The 15,814-nt window shown below is 50.4% G+C and overlaps 1 protein-coding gene and 1 long non-coding RNA gene across 9 annotated transcripts in view; both read left to right on the plus strand.

Annotated features, from left to right (window-relative positions):
- Window positions 1-5,859, plus strand: part of TMEM229B (transmembrane protein 229B) — a 42,501-nt gene extending 36,642 nt beyond the window's left edge. For 6 of the 7 annotated variants that reach the window (XM_086320134.1, XM_086320135.1, XM_086320137.1 and 3 more), the window contains one exon: window positions 2,015-5,859. In XM_086320134.1, coding sequence (XP_086176260.1) covers window positions 2,030-2,533 — 504 coding nt within the window. In that variant the 5' untranslated portion in view covers window positions 2,015-2,029 and the 3' untranslated portion in view covers window positions 2,534-5,859. The remainder of the gene's footprint in view (window positions 1-2,014) is intronic. The other variant, XM_086320139.1, reaches the window with a different exon arrangement.
- Window positions 5,860-8,664: 2,805 nt separating this feature from the next.
- LOC147364151 (uncharacterized) lies at window positions 8,665-11,905 on the plus strand. Of its 2 annotated transcripts, none has more exons than XR_015134134.1 (2): window positions 8,665-11,271; window positions 11,354-11,905. It is a non-coding gene; the product is annotated as an uncharacterized LOC147364151 (long non-coding RNA). The 2 variants fall into 2 exon arrangements; XR_015134133.1 differs by having other exon boundaries at window positions 9,775-11,271; window positions 11,375-11,905.
- The last annotated feature ends 3,909 nt before the right edge of the window (window positions 11,906-15,814 follow it).

The following is a 15,814-nucleotide window of genomic DNA, read 5'->3' on the forward strand; positions in this document are numbered from 1 at the left end:
AGCTGGAAATGTGAGAATTAGGCTGAAAACGTAGATTGGAGTGAGATCCTGGAGAGTCTTGAATGCCAGGCCGCCTGCATTGGGAGCACGGAAACTTAGCCACTGGACCACCAGGGAAGTCCCTACAGATGTCATCTTGTTAACCTCTGTCCCCTCTAGCACTTTGAAGAGAGGATTGCCAGAGGTGTCAGCCCTGAGTCTACTGGCAGCTGGCAGAGCTGTGGTTCATGTTCTCGTGTTTTATCTTCCCATTCATGGTTTAACCATGAACTCTTTCATCCCACCCTCCATAAAAACTGCACGTCATTTAGAGATGCCTGTTCAGGGGAGGTCTGTGCCAAGGCTTCAGGCCAGAGGCCTAGGAGGTAGTTGCTGCCCTCAAAGAGTACACAGGCTGGTGGGATCAAGAGGGCATGTGCCTCAAAATAGTAAATTGGGGTAGCATTGAATAAAGGACCAAATGAGTGGTCCACACAGTCTCCAGCGCAGGGCCAGGCCAGTCTTTGGGGAAATGTGATGGGGCCTTGAAGATCAGTGGGGTTTAAAAGAGAGGAACGGAAGGGAATAAGAAGTAGAAGGGAGGACTCTCTCCTCTGTCAGCCCACTGGTTTCCTTTCAACAAACTAAACACCAAAACCCCACTTAACAGAGCACTTAAAGACAAACGAGACCACAACAAGCCACCACTTCACACTCATTAGAACGGCCATCATCACAAAACCAGAAACTAGCAAGTGCTGGCAGGGATATGGAGAAATTGGAACTCTTGTGCATTGCTGGTGGGAATGTAATATAGTAAGTATAGCTGTTGTGGAAAACAGAAAATGAAAATAAAATTGCCATATGATCCAGCAAGTCTACTTCTGGGTGTGTACCCAAAAGAATTGAAAGCAGAGACTGGAATACATATTTGTATACCCATGTTCAGAGCAGCGGGCTTCCCTGGTGGCTCAGCCTGCAATGCCGGAGATCTGGGTTGTGCCTCTGAGTTGGGAAGATCTCCTGGGGGAGGGCATGGCAACCCACTCCAGGATTCTTGTCTGGAGAATCCCCATGGACAGAGGAGCCTGGCAGCTTGCGACCATGGGGTTGCAAAGAGCCAGACACGACTGAGTGACTAAGCACAGTTCAGAGCAGCATTATTCACAGTAACCAAAAACACCCATTAATGGATGAATTGATTAAAAAAATATATCTAGATAGATCAGCATCAAATATTATTTAGCCTTCAAAAGGGAAGGAAATTCTGACCCATGCCACAACATGGATGAACCATGAAGATGTTCTGCTCGGTGAAATAAGCCAGTCACAATAGGACAGATATTGTATGATTCCATTTAAATTATAAGATACCTATGGAAGTCAAATTCCTAAAGAGAAAGTAGAACAGTGGTTGCATGGACTGGGGAGGGGATGGAAGTCCGCGTTTAATGAGTGTGCCGTTTCAGTCTGGAATGGGGGAAATGTTTTGGAGATGACTGGTGGTGAACTCCACTCAGTGTACACTTAACACAAGGTAAAGTGGTAACTTTTATATGTTCACACACACACCCAAACGTTACTGGCTCCTTAGATCTCAGAAACATGATGTGGAGATGTTTGAGAAGTGAAGGAAGAGATGGGAACCCCAGTGGCAAAAGATGAGCAAGTAGCTTGGAAATGAGGGGGATTCTGGGCCAGGATAGCCGCCGCTTTCACTGACCACGAATAAATCCTAAGAAGTTAAGACGGGGAGTGTGCTAGCCACCTCCCTCTGAGTAGCACTTGAGGAGAGTTGGCTCAGAGGAAGCCAGTCGGGGCTGTTTGTATTCTTTTATTTCTCCTGCCTCCCTGGCTCAGGTAAGGACTATGAACTGAAGTAAGGGACAAGGAACAGGCTTAGGAAAACGATGGCTGACTAAAGAGAAAGGCAGAAGCAGGCTTGAAATCCCTCCGGCTGGCCATGGCAGACCCTTGGGCCGGGCGGTGGCAGCCCCTCCGCGCCTCCCTCACCTGTGTGTCCTTTGATCCCCAGCGGCCAGTCGGCACCATGGCTTCCGCCGAGCCCCTGACGGCGCTGTCCCGCTGGTACCTGTACGCCATCCACGGCTACTTCTGCGAGGTGATGTTCACGGCGGCCTGGGAGTTCGTGGTGAACTTTAACTGGAAGTTCCCGGGGGTCACGAGCGTGTGGGCGCTCTTCATCTACGGCACGTCCATCCTCATCGTGGAGCGCATGTACCTGCGCCTGCGTGGCCGCTGCCCGCTGCTGGTGCGCTGCCTCATCTACACGCTCTGGACCTACCTGTGGGAGTTCACCACCGGCTTCATCCTGCGCCAGTTCAACGCCTGCCCCTGGGACTACTCCCAGTTCGACTTTGACTTCATGGGCCTCATCACCCTGGAGTACGCTGTGCCCTGGTTCTGTGGGGCCCTCATCGTGGAGCAGTTCGTCATCCGCAACACCCTCCGCCTCCGCTTCGACAAGGATGCTGAGCCCGGGGAGCCCAGCGGTGCCCTGGCCCTGGCCAATGGCCACGTCAAGACTGACTGAGTTGGGGGGGGAGCTGCTGGGTTGGGGCCCCCGGGGGCTCTCATGGACCCTGTGGACAAGGGTACCAAGCTGGTGGGGTTGCCCCCTCTGTACAGCACAAGCCCCGCCCAATGGGGGAGCACACGGAATACCCCCGGACCCTCCGCTGTGGGCGGGGTTGGAGGCATGGTCAGGTGTTGGGGGCGGCAAAGGAACCTGGGGTAGAGTGCGTGGATCTCAGCCCAGCTCAGGGGCCGGAGGCGGGAGGCCTGTGGTTACGCAGCGACTGGATTTATGTGGGTGACTTTGGAGGCAGCAGGCCCTGTCTTGGCGAAGGTACTCTGAGAAGGAGTCAGAAGGTGGGAGGCAAGGCCTGCAGGAGCTGTAGGCAGGTACAGCCGCCGCTGCCTCCCTCCCTCTCACCTGGTTTAGTTGGGCTTGGGCTGGTTCCATTAGGCAATATTCAGGTGCTTGCTTGCAACCAATACCTCCCCCCAAGGCCTATTGATCTGCAGCCTAAGAAGAGACTGGGCAGCTAGGAGGCTGCTGGGCAGGACTGCTGGTCTGCAAGGGCTGGGAGGCCTTCCCTTGGTTCCTCTCCCCTCCCCCAGGGCCCCACGCTGCTCCCTTGGCCTTCTGGGGCTCTCCCCTGGTGCTGGATTCCCACCAACCTTGGGCTTTGGGAGGTTTCAATCCCTGTGTGTTCGGTGGCGTTTCCCCCTTTTCTCTTATTTTCAGAGCCTTTACCGCTAGCAGCCCCCTGTATCCATGTCAACCACCCCACCTGTCCCCACCCCCTCTCCCTAGCCAACACAACAGCTGCCAGAGATAGAGCCCTGAGCAGATCCATCCCACCCTCTTGCAGCCTTCCCTCCCCTATTGCGCCTGGCCTGATCCCTGGGAAGTTCCTTGTTATGGCTCCCCTCCCCCTTATCTGGGGGACAGTGGCAGGGCCCCTGGTGCTCACCTCCCTGCAGTGGCTAAAAACTGAATGACACCCCCAACGCAGAGTCAGGCTAAGATGTGCCCCACGGATCCACAATGGGGACCGAGAGACAAATCAGTTGCAGGGGGAGGGGGAGGGGGAGGTGGGCAGTAAAGGCACCCGGCTGGTTTATTTTCAAAACAGCTAGGGACAGTCCAGCTTTCCAGAGGGTGGAGGAGCAGGTATCCAGTGCTGAAGAGTCATGGAGACTGACTAAGGGAGGAAAAGGGGGCTTTTCAGCTTTGGCAACGGCAGCCCACTCCAGTATCCTTGCCTGGAGAATCCCACAGACAGATGAACCTGGCAGGCTATAGTTCGTGGGGTTGCAGAGTCGGACACGACTGATCAACTAACACTTTGACTTTGGGAGGGTCCTCAAAGCATCCGTAGCAGGAATGAGTTAGTTCTGGTTCTGCCATAGCCCCAGCCCTGCAGCAAAACCTCCTTAGATATATTGTCTCCTTCCCCCTCCCGGAGAGACGAGCCCACAGAGCTTGCTCCTTAAACAGGATTAAGCCTGCCATGCTCATGGGCGTTGTCACCTCAGTTGCCCCACCTTCCCCACTGACAGGTCCATTGCTGGCAGTGGACAGAGAGATCCTAACTGCAGCCCACTTCCAGCTCTGCCGCCTCCCCCAGGGGAGGGCTCCAGCGAACGCAGCCTATCCTGTGGAACACGGTCTCTTCTTGACCACCCTAGGACTCTTAGGTAGAAATTAGCCTTTCCCTTTTTATAGAACATTAAAAGTGGTAATACCACCTGTGGAGAGAAGTTCCTCTTCTTGCTGTACTACTCCAAGTATACTCTGCAGACAGTACCAGCCAGGGCGCAAGCCGGGGTGTGGGTGCTGGGGGTGGGTAGTGTGGTGTCCTGGATTGGGAGAAAGGCTGGGAGACTCTGCCTTTGGCAGGGTTGTGTTCTGCAGTGACCCTGTCCAGGACAGGATAAAGGGTGATCCCCAGTTTCTCTGTCCTGGGCAGGCTCCTCAAGTCCAGGCACGACCTACATTCTGCAGGGATTAACCCTCTCTTTGATTTTATGTGGCTCCAGTTTCAGGGCTTTGGGGCTCCCAGGGACTCAACTTTCCAGTGGGGGCCAATTGCTTTCCATCTACTATTGGAGGGGATTCTAGAGGAAGAGTATTGCCTGGTCCCCCGTTCCGTAGTCATCTGCTACCACGGCCCTGTAGTCGTTCTGCCCTGTAGTCATCTCCTTGGTCTTTTCCCCTTGCTCCATGCTATCTCAGTCTCCTGGAAACCCACCCCTGACCCCTCCAAGCCCACTAGTGGGCCCTTAGACCACACCACTCACCTTTTGTTCTTTCCTCCAGGATGGAAATCTGGTGGTCAGCTTGTTGATGTCTCCCAGCCCAAGGCCTCTGTGATTCTCTCCCAGAGCCAGCCCTTGGATGGCCCACCGGGTCTGTCTGCTCCAGAAGGTTGCCCTGCACATGCTCCCTGGTACCATCTCTCTTGGCCCTATAAACTCCCAAGTGCGAAAGGTCCCCGAGTAAATCTGCCTGCCTGGCAGCATGCAGAGCACTATGCTTCTGCTTCCTCCAGGTGCCCCAAGGCTCCTGTTCTCTCTCACATTCACTCCAGGTGACCGGGATCTGCAGGCTCAAAGCTCACCAGAGGTCAACCAGACCTCAACTCTTGCTTTTTTTTGGGTATCTTCAGGGCCCCAATCCATTAGTGCCCAAGGACTCAGAAGTTTGGAGTAATCCAGCCCTGCAAAGCAGGAGAGAATCTACTCACTCTTCATGAACCTCTGACGTCCTGGGCCTCTCCCCACTGGCCATGGCAGCATCTCTGAGTCACAGGTCGCCATGTGCTGCCCTGCATGGTTGAATCGCTTCCAACATCTGCTAGGCATCCTGTCCCTTGTGCCATGTCCCCTCTGATGTGCCAGTGAGTCACAATGGCCTATGCTTATTCACAGCAATAATACCTAGGGGGTGCCCGCAAAGTCCTTTTGTCCTGGTCCCTCGCCTTCTGCATGGGTCTCCTGGGGAGGCAGCCATTGAGTGGATGAGGTCATGAGAACCTGTATTTATGAAACTCTGGGCTATGCAGACATCGTCAAGGGGATGCAGAAAAATAGGAGGCCCAGGCCTGGGAGAGTTATGCCTCAGGCAAGGAAAGCAGCTTCCACTCCAAGGCTGCCCCAGGCCTGGAGGACCTGCAGGTCCCTGCTCTGCGAAAGGGCCTTTCATGGGTGGGACTGTCTCCCAGCTATGGCAGCTCTTCCGAAGGACACATGACTGGTTTGTGCGCCCATTGCCTGCTCTGTCTCCATTGGTCTCGTTGTCTCTTTCTTTTCACATTTGTGCAGATAAAATATACTGGTGTTTGTGTTCCAGGACTGACTCTGGCCCATCTCTGTTTCTTATATTTTGGAGCCCCATCCCTAGGGGCTGCTGGCCCTGCACACACTGGCGTCACACTGTCCTGAAGCATGCTGGACAGGGCCGTGCTGTAGGAAGGGCAGATGGCCCTCTCTACCAGTCTTATCCACAATCTCTGTGCTGACCTGCTCTGGTAACCTGAATTCTCCACCCAGCCCCTCCCACTCCCCATCACAGTCTGGTCCAGTCCTGACTTTGGGCCCAGACTGCCAGGCAGATGGAGCTGCTCAGGCAGTATCCAGGTTGGCTGTAAGTTACTGCCCATGAGATGAGCTCCTCTCAAAATGCCAGCCATAACCTGCCATGTCTCATGGGGCAGGAGGGCCCATGGAGAGAGTCTGAGGGTACCCCAAAGAGCTGGAAGGCCAGACTCCCTTACTTCCCGTTGCCTTGGGAGTCACGCTATTTAGAAACAGAATTTTGCACATCCCCCGGCAGTGCTGTTTTCCCCGAGAAGTGCGTTTGGAGGGAGTCATCCCTTCCTGCTCTGTGTACCTGTCTTCTGTCTAGCCCCCCTTGTCCTCCTCTCCTCCCACCACGCTCCTGCCTACTTTCTTACTTCTGGGAAGAGGAGGGAGGATTCAGAATTTGCTCAGCCAGTTTAACCAAACCAAGATGGCCCGGCTGCCCACCCCACCCCACCCCACCCCACCCCGCCCCCCACTGCCGCAGCTAGACTATAAAATACCTGTTGGTTTTCTGGATGGAACAGGCAGTGAGCTTTCTGAATCATGGAGAGGGCCCTCAGTCTCCATCCGCACCCCCCTCACTTGCTGGTATTCATTGCTGTTAACTGAAAGCTTCTCCCTTTATACGAATGAGCAAAGCCCCAACAGTCACTTACATGTTAGTACAAACAAACCTGTAAGACTAGTTCATTAGAGCAGGTGTTTCTCAAAAGAAAGAGGCAAGCTTCATGGAACAAGGTCTACTTGATAGAGAAGAGGCAAGAGGTAAGACCCAGAACAAAGAGCCTGAAAGGACTTGAGACCCTTCTTCATTGGCCAGTTCCTTCTGTACTCTACTCAGTGGATACCTTCCTTTCTGGATAACTTTCCTTCCTTACCTCCTCTGCCCCACCCTTACCCAGTTCAAAGGGACCTTCTGGCTCATCACATCACAGGTTAGAAGAACAACAGCTGTGGTTGCTGCTGCTGGTGGTGCTGCAGCTGTGACCACTCAGGCACCGCACTGAATGCTCACTCTCATTCTCGAATTTTCTCCCATCCTAGATGAGCTTTGCTGTTTCCCTATCTTACAGAGGAGGTCTAGGGGCAACCAGTCTCCAGTTGCGATTTACCACATCACTTTTTTGTTTCAATGTGAGCAGAAGACCCTTCTCTTTAGCAAGAATTTGTGATGATTCAGCTGCTCTTTTGTGCTTTAATGAGATTCTGGATGTTGTTAGAGCCCAGCCCCTCCAAAGGCTATCCACGAAGAGAAATTAATGTTCAGGAGGAAGAGATTTCGGGGGAGAGATGGGGTTATAAAGAAGAAAGTATGAGATACCATCTCAGCCAAGACTTAAACCAACTGGCTCATGGCTCCTCATGGAGGAGGGTTGTGAGATTTTGGCCTTTGGCAACCTGGGTTTAGGGCTGACACCATCTCTCCCTCCTACATGCAGCTTTATTTATTCCCTGGGCCTTCCACCTTTGACCCTATTTCCTTCTCTTGAGATTAAGCCTGAGTCCCTAGCTGTAGTTGCTCTCAGAGGGTCTGACACCACCAGTTCAGTTCAGTCGCTCAGTCGTGTCTGACTCTTTGTGACCCCATGGACTGCAGCACTCCAGGCTTCCCTGTCCATCACCAACTCCCAAAGCTTTCTCAAACTCATGTCCATTGAGTCAGTGATGCTATCCAACCATCTCATCCTCTGTCGTTCCCTACTCCTCCTGCCTTCAGTCTTTCCCAGCATCAAGGTCTTCACCACCAGGTGAAATCTTTTTCCTTTTGAAAACTCAGTTGGCCTGAGAATTGACCTGGTTAGTTCTTCAACTTCTTATTGGACACCTACAATGAGCTGGGGACCAGGCTAGTTACTGGGGTCCTCACAGCTTGTCAAGAGACAGGCGTTGAATGTTCCTTCATGCAGATAGTTGTATCAGTACAATGCTGATCAGGCCTCCAAAAGAGAAGCCTCAGTCTGACAGAGGAGCTGACTCATCTACAGGGATAGGCGAGGACTCCCCAGGGAAGAGACACATAGCACAGACCTGAAGGCCAAGTGCTGATGCTCTCAGCGGTGGGCTGACTTCTTACTGTCCAGAAAGATGGACGTTGATTGTGTTTTGTGAGACACCTAGATGGGTAGAACAAAGCCAGCACACAGTGGGTGCTTTAAGGAACTCTTGATGCATGAAGTCTTCCAGGATGTCAGACCTAGTAAGCCCACCCTAAAGGCCAGGCTGGATGTTCCAGGGCACCCCCTGCCCCTTTGGGAACCTGGAGTTAGGAATCCTGTTTGGGTAACAGTCATCCCTGCCGTACCTGTCCCCACTGCCATACAGCAGCTCACTGCCCTCCTCTCTGTTTCCAAACCATCAGTCCCTGCAGGGCCCTGCCAGCGTTCCAGCTTCACTCCCAGAGTCTTTGGTCCTTGGCCAAAGACCCAGCTCCACCAACTTGTCCATTGCTTCATTCTGGTGATATGCTTTCTTGGTGTGGGCAGAGGTGTCCTTTCGGTGCCACACTGTTAGTCTAGTCTGGCTTCTTGCCTCTGTCACAATCACACTTTCCAAACAGAAAGAAAATGTTCTGGTTTATAAGGGTCCACTGATGATGAAGGCCGACTCTTCTTAGTTACAGTATAAGGTTGTATTCGTTCCTGTGGCTACTGCAGCAAATTACCACAAGCTAGCTAGCTGAAGATAATGAAATTTATTCTTTCACAGCGCTGGAAGTCAGAAGTCTGACATCAAGGTGTCAGCAGGACTTTCTTCTGGTGGTTGTAGGGGAGTATCATTCTTTGTCTCTTCCAGCTTCTGGTGGCTGTTGGCACGTCTTGGCTTCCTAGGCTTGTGTTGGCATCACTCCAGTTTTTGCCTCGATGGTCACATGGCCTCTTCCCCGTCTGTGTCTTCTCCTCTTCTAAGGACATTTTTCACTGGACTTAGGGCACATCTAGGTAATCCAGGATGATCTCATCCCAAGATCCTTAACTTAATTACATCTGCAAAGACCCCTTTTCCAAATAAGGTCACATTCACTTGTTCCAGGGATTTGAATGTGGCTCTCTCTTTTGGGGAAGGGGTTTTCCAGATGGCTCAGTGGTAAAAAATCCACCTGCCAAGCAGGAGACATGGGTTCGATCCCTGGGTCTTAAAGACCCCCTGGAGAAGGAAATGGCAACCCACTCCCAATATTCTTGCCTGGGAATCCCATAGACAGACAAGCTTGGAAGGTCACAGTCCTTGGGGTCACAGAGTCAGACAGGCCTTAGCGACTAAAAATCAACAACAACACGGTCTTTTGGGGAGCCACCCAAGGGCTCAGGAGGGAGATTTCTTCTGAAGCCCTGTATCCTAAACCCATGTGAGGAATTCCATTAAGAGTAAGAGCTAGAAGTGCAGTGTAGGTAACCTGGGAGAGAACTCAGACATTTAGGTTGGGATTGAAGCTGTCCATCCCAAGACCGCCTGTAGCTGCAATTGGGTTTTCTGTTCAGATGCAGACCTGACCACTTCACTCCCTACTCCAGACTCTTTAATGATTTCCCATTACCTTTAGGATCAAGTTCACCGCCTCGGCGAGGCTTACACAACCCTCTGTGGTTTGGCCTTATTTCTCACCTTCCCCTCAGTCTTGCACAGTCCAGGAAGAATGACTTGTGGTTCCCCTGGCATGTCCCCACTCACTGCCTCTGGGCCCTCAGCCCTGTGTTCCTCTTCCTGGAATGTTCTTACCCCTTCTCTTAGCCCAACTAGATGACAGATGAGCTCAGTTACAGCCAGCATGGTTGGTCTCTGTTTACTTCATGCTCTCACTGGCCCCAGCTCTCGATTTAGTTCAGGCAGACTCAGGATGGGAGCTGTCTCCCTGGAAACCCTCAGCGTGACAGCTGCCAGCAGCAGTAGCTCAGTTCTTCCGGAGCTGTCCACGCAGCAGACCTTCATTCATTCGTTCACCCTGCACCACACCAGGTCCTGTGCTAGGCCTACACACACCAGTGAACAAAACATGCTCATCTCCGTCCAATAAACCCTTCCTGTCCCCTGGAGCCCCAGAGGACTTTGGGTTCCTGTTGTTTTCTCCAAGTGTTCTTTGGCCTTTCCTTTGACACCATAGGTGACCCTCACAATTTTCCGATTAATCCCTTCTTAGTTTGTGTTAGTTGATTCTGTTTCTTTTAACCAATCCTTCTCCCACTCTCTGCAAAGCAGTGAGAACCTTCTATGTTGACAGTCAAGAACCCTGCTACACACTTGACTTCTTTTAAGCATCAGCTGTCACCTGTAATCGTATCATTAGCCCTAACACTCCTCCTTCCTGATTCGTGAGATGTTACTCATGGCTTGAGCTAATACCCCCTTATCCAGTCTGCACCCCACCTCCAGGAGACCTCACCCATGACAATCTATGCCTGCCAGCTCTGCACCTGCTGGGAGACTTAGGTTGACTGCTGAAAGCTGAGGAAGCTCCAACATGGGAGTGCCCCCAACTAGGCCCTTCTTTTATAAACTAAGAAGTGCAAATAACAGTCTTTCTAATTTTGTGCATATTCCAGGGTTCAGACCTGTTCCAATTGGGATTCATCTGCAGTAGGGTCTCTAGGAAACCTTTAGGGCTCTGAATTGATATTAGCCCCATTTTCAGATGGGGAAACTGAAGATCTCTAAATCCTTTAGAGATAGGCACAAGTCTGCCTGCCACCTCTGGGTGGACAGGTAAGGACATCTACTGCCCATTACCCACCTGGCTCCCCCATGGGCTGCTCCTTGGGACAGTCTCTCTTGCTGGACCAAAGTCAAGGGTCAAGGCAGAAGACAGAACCTTGTCTAGACCACTTCAACACCAAAGAACAAGTCTCTTCCTTGGATCACTTGAGAAATGAGAACAAAATGACATTAGGTGTTATTTTGCTGACTTTCACTCGGTCTGTTCCCCTAGGGTCTCAGGCCTGTTGACCAGCAGGACCAGATGGTACCTTTTGTAGGAATATCTCATCATTTCTGCTTCTGTGCAGGCCTTGGCGACCCTAAGAAACAAATCCTCGTCTCCTTCTGATTGACCTGTGATCCTGTCTAGCTATCCATACTTTTCCTTCCTATGACTCTGCTGAAGGCACTTGGGACCCAATCCCAGATTACATTTCATGTCCTTGAGATGCCTGCTGACCTTGTTGTCCACGAGGAGGGAAGATGAAGGTAAGGGAGAGGGGAGGGAAAGCTCAGAACAGGACATGGAAAGACCAGATCACTCTACATTCATGATACTATTTGTAACCAGGCCCTTTCTCACTCTTTCCAGAAGGTGACCATCTGCACTCTGTGTTACCCTGGCAACTTTCTAATTGTTCAGCAGAAGATGCAACATCCCAGGCTTTGGAGTCATTAGACCTGAGTTTGAATCTCAGGTCCCTGACTCACTTGGATGTGTGATGTAACCTGTCTATGCTCCAGTCTCCCATCTGAAAATGGGGCTAATGTTAGTCTGCACCTCCCAGAGTCATGGGGATCAGATGAGACAATATTTGTCAAGTGCTTGGCATGCAGTTGATGTCCCATATGAGAAGAAATATTCTTTGTTGGTCTCATAAGTCAAATACAAGCAGATGTCACTCCACCACATATTTCTGGACTCCTGCTGATCTGGTCATGGTGGCCAAAATCATGGGCTTTGAATGCTCCCAATCTGAACTGGGTCACTTATTATCAATGGAAAAGCACATAAACCTCTATACACACAAGTTTTCTCATTTGTAAAGTGGGAATGATCTAACGTACTCTAAAGGATTATTCTGAAAATTAAGTTAAATAAAATTATGTGTCTAAACACTTAGTACAGGTCCCTGATTCCTTACTCTAAACCCATGGGATTTTGTGAGACTTTCTGGATTTCAGAAAAATAATAACATTTAAATGCTGTATATTTTGTAACACCTGAACCAGATATGAGTCGGCACCCTGTAGTCAAACACATTATTGTTTCCACAGGAAACCTATAAATATCACACTAAGTGGGGTAAATAAGTTCTCACCTTGTGAGACAAGTAGGGCAAGTATTAAAATTCTCACTTGACAGATAACAAACTAAGGTTCGAGAGCATGTGGACTATAATTGGCAGCACCAGGATCCCTGGGTCACCTGGTCAACTGGTCCAAGGACTCTTCCCATCACACCACGCACTGACAGACACCACCCTGCTACCGTCATTCCCTTTGCTTAGTGAACTTAACAAAAAAGCAGCTACGGAGTAGCTGTTTGCTTCTCGTCTTTCTAAATGGTTGTGTGTATATTTCCACATTCTCCACATACTCTGCTTTCCCCACTTTGGTACTTGGTACACAATTTTCTATTTGGTGTTGTGTTGTAGTGTCATTTTTAAAAACTATACAGTCTTCCAGCATCTTAATATAACCCAGTCAGCTTAGCTATCCCCCTGTCACTGGGTATTTGCCTCTTTCCAATTTTGCACTGCTCTAAAATAATGCTCAGTCACTCACTTTAAACTTTGCCTTGGGGATGAGCAAGCACATTGATCTGAAAACACCTGTCCCTTGAGCCCCTGGCTGGCTGGCAGCCTTTGGGAGATTGTATTTCCAGGCATTTACACCATATATCTGTTGTTCCCAATCAGCTAATCAATTAGGGTTTATTGAACACCTACGTGGGGAACAGGGAGCTCTTTGTTGCTGTGAGGGGGCACAGAAGCATAAGCTGTGTCTCTGACCCTTAAGAGCCTGATGTGTAACCCAGGAGGCCTTTCAGCTTCAAACCAAATCAGGTTTGCATCCATCCAGTGAGGCCTTCTAAGCAGGGCTGGTAAAGATGGGCACCAGGGTGTGACGTGAGTGGTGAAAGCAAGAACTTTAAATAGGTGTCTGATGTATCCCCTTGCCCGTCAAGGGCTTTGGTTCTATTCAGGAAGAAGGTGCTAAAAATGAAATAGTGAATGAGGAAAACAAGGTCAGGTGTTCCATGAAACCTTCCCTGATTTAGTAAGTTTTACTTTCAGATGCTAACAATCAGGATGAATCATTAAAAATCAGTAGAAAGTACCACCTCCCTGTTCATACTGTTCATGGGGTTCTCAAGGCAAGAATACTGAAGTGGCTTGGCATTCCCTTCTCCAGTGAAGCTCCAATACTTTGGCCACCCAATGCGAAGAACTGACTCTTTGGAAAAGACCCTGATGCTGGGAAAGATTGAAGGCAGGAGGAAGAAGGAGATGACAGAGGATGAGATGGTTGGATGGCATCATCAACTCGATGGACATGAGTTTGAGCAAGCTCCAAGAGTTGGTGATGGACAGATAAGCCTGGTGTGCTGCAGTCCATGGGGTTGCAAAGAGTCCGACATGACTGAGCAATTGAACTGACTGACCACCTCCCTGAATTCCCTTGGTGGGGGGTCGGCAAAAGGACTAAGCAAGACCTGGTGGCTGGTTCTAACTAGAAAATTACTTAACCTCTCTCTGCCTCTGTTTGCCCATCCATCAAATGGGAACAATAGTAACGTTCTCATGGGACTCACAGGATTGTAACAAGAATAACTTGAGATCCTCACAGTGCATTAAAAAGAACAAAATGTTGTCCACATGATCTGGGGGAGACTGGGGACCACATCTCACTCTCTACTGCATCCCAAGCACCTGTACAGTGTGGGTCTGGCAGACAGTAGGAGCTCAATAAACATTTGTGGAGTGAATGATGGAACAGGCAGGTATAATCACAAGTCCATAAAGGACAGAGAACTACACATCCTTCCATCAACTCCGAGCCTGAGGAGGCTCACCCCATTCCAGCTTCAACCCTGTATCCATCCTCCTCAGAATGGTCCCCATCCTGATTCTGGCACCGCATATCCACTATAAGGAGTCCCTCATTCACGGCAGCAAAGGTTCGAGCCTTAAGTTCACCCCCAGCCAGGGAGCAGAGGCCAGCACTGATCTCAGCCCGTTTCCTCGGGTTTCAGGGTGCAGCACTTGCTGTCACAAGGGACTGGGCAGCTCCGCCCTTGTTTCCCGCTCCCATCTGCTGAGGCAGGGGAACGTTGGGCCATAGGAGTCAGCCAAGCGGCTCTCTGGCCAGCTGACAAGGAGACCGGGCACCAGAGAGCAGCCATACCTGATGCACCCCCAACCAGAACCTCAGGTGTTCCGTCATCTCCTAACCCAGCCTGCCCACTGCTCCTGGGGCATTCGGTACCAACAACTCCTGGCCAGGCCTGCACTAGGGAGCTCAAAGAGGCTCGAGTCTGAACCCCTGGTGGAACTTTCCCAATAAGGTTTCCTGTATTTCTTGAGTCAATGTCATCTTCCTCATTGCGATATCCTCAAGGACAGGACAAATTGTGAAGGTCTGCAGCTGTGGGATTGTGACAGCTTTCCAAAGTCTGATTTCTACGCTTATGCATTTATCTCTTTATTCTGTCTTCTCCACTCAAATGTAGGGTTCAGAGGGCAGGGCACATGCTTAACCCTTTCACTGCTCTCTCATCCCAGTGCTGAGAGGAGTGCTTGACCCAAAGCAGACACTTAATTAATATTTGTGAATGAATGAATGGGCTTCCCAGGTGATGCTTGTGGTAAAGAAACCGCCTGCCAGTGCAGATGTCAGAGACGTCAGATCTCTGAGTTGGGAAGATCCCCTGGAGGAAGAAATGGCAACCCACTCCTGTATTCTTGCTGGGAGAATCCCATGGACAATAAATAAATTCCTATTGCAGTGTTTGTTATATGTGGTAAGTGATGGCTATTATAAATGATTATTATAAATTACTTTAAAAGGAAGCATGCTTTCCATAGTCTCTCAAGATTAACATACACATTTTCCTGCCTTATTTATTTATTATCCATTTTTTCACTTGTTCATTCATTCAGTTATTCATTCAATTTTACATTTGATCTGTAGGAGAGACTTGAATTAACTGGTCACAGAATGTGTGTCTCAGGGCTACAAAAACAGGGGTACAAACTTCTACAAGCACCTATGAAGAATCGGAGGTAGGGGATTTGACCTAGTCAGGGAGGTCAAGGGAAGTCGCATATGAGCCAAGATCTGAAAGGAAAAAGTCATTAACTGGGAGCCAAGGTGGGACTGACAGAAACTATTAGAAGAGGGGATGATATGCAAAAGACCTAGGGGTGGGGGAAGGGAACCTGCAAGGAGGAGAAACTGAGGGCAGCCAGGGAGCGGGGAGGGCCTGATGACCCTGGGCACCCCTGAGGCCCAAGCAGAGCAGATGGCCAGCAGCAACAAGATGTGCTCAAAGGGTGCCCTGGGCCAAGGCAGGTGCCCTTTGTAGGAGAGTCACCTCCTCCAGGAGACTGGTCCCAACCCCTCAGCCTAGGTTAGGCACCTCTTTTGTGTTCCCAAGGGACCAGGGCTTCATCTTATCATTCAACTTATAAAAGTCTACTTTAATGATCTGTTTTCTTATTTTTGGCCTCCCTGTCTCTCGATTTGTGAGCTCCTGGAGGGCAGAGACCTTGGCTATTCATCCTGTGCCACCAGTGCCTAACACAGTGCCTGGGAATGAGAGACGACCCCTGAGTGTTTGATGAATGAATGAATGGAGAGCCCTCAGGTCATGGTGTGTGCTGGACAGGTGTGTGGGTCTCTACACACTCAGGAAGCCCTAGCTGAGCCCTATGCTGTTAACAGGAGAATGTGGTGGGAGGTCTCTGCTGAGTTCTGGAGGAGAAGGGAGCCAAAAGATTGGAAAAAAGAAAGGTCAGAAGATTCT

The sequence above is a fragment of the Bos grunniens genome, chromosome 10 (genome assembly GCF_055505025.1).
Source record: "Bos grunniens cultivar Pamir isolate PY7600 chromosome 10, Bosgru_T2T1.0, whole genome shotgun sequence".
Taxonomy (NCBI): domain Eukaryota; kingdom Metazoa; phylum Chordata; class Mammalia; order Artiodactyla; family Bovidae; genus Bos; species Bos grunniens.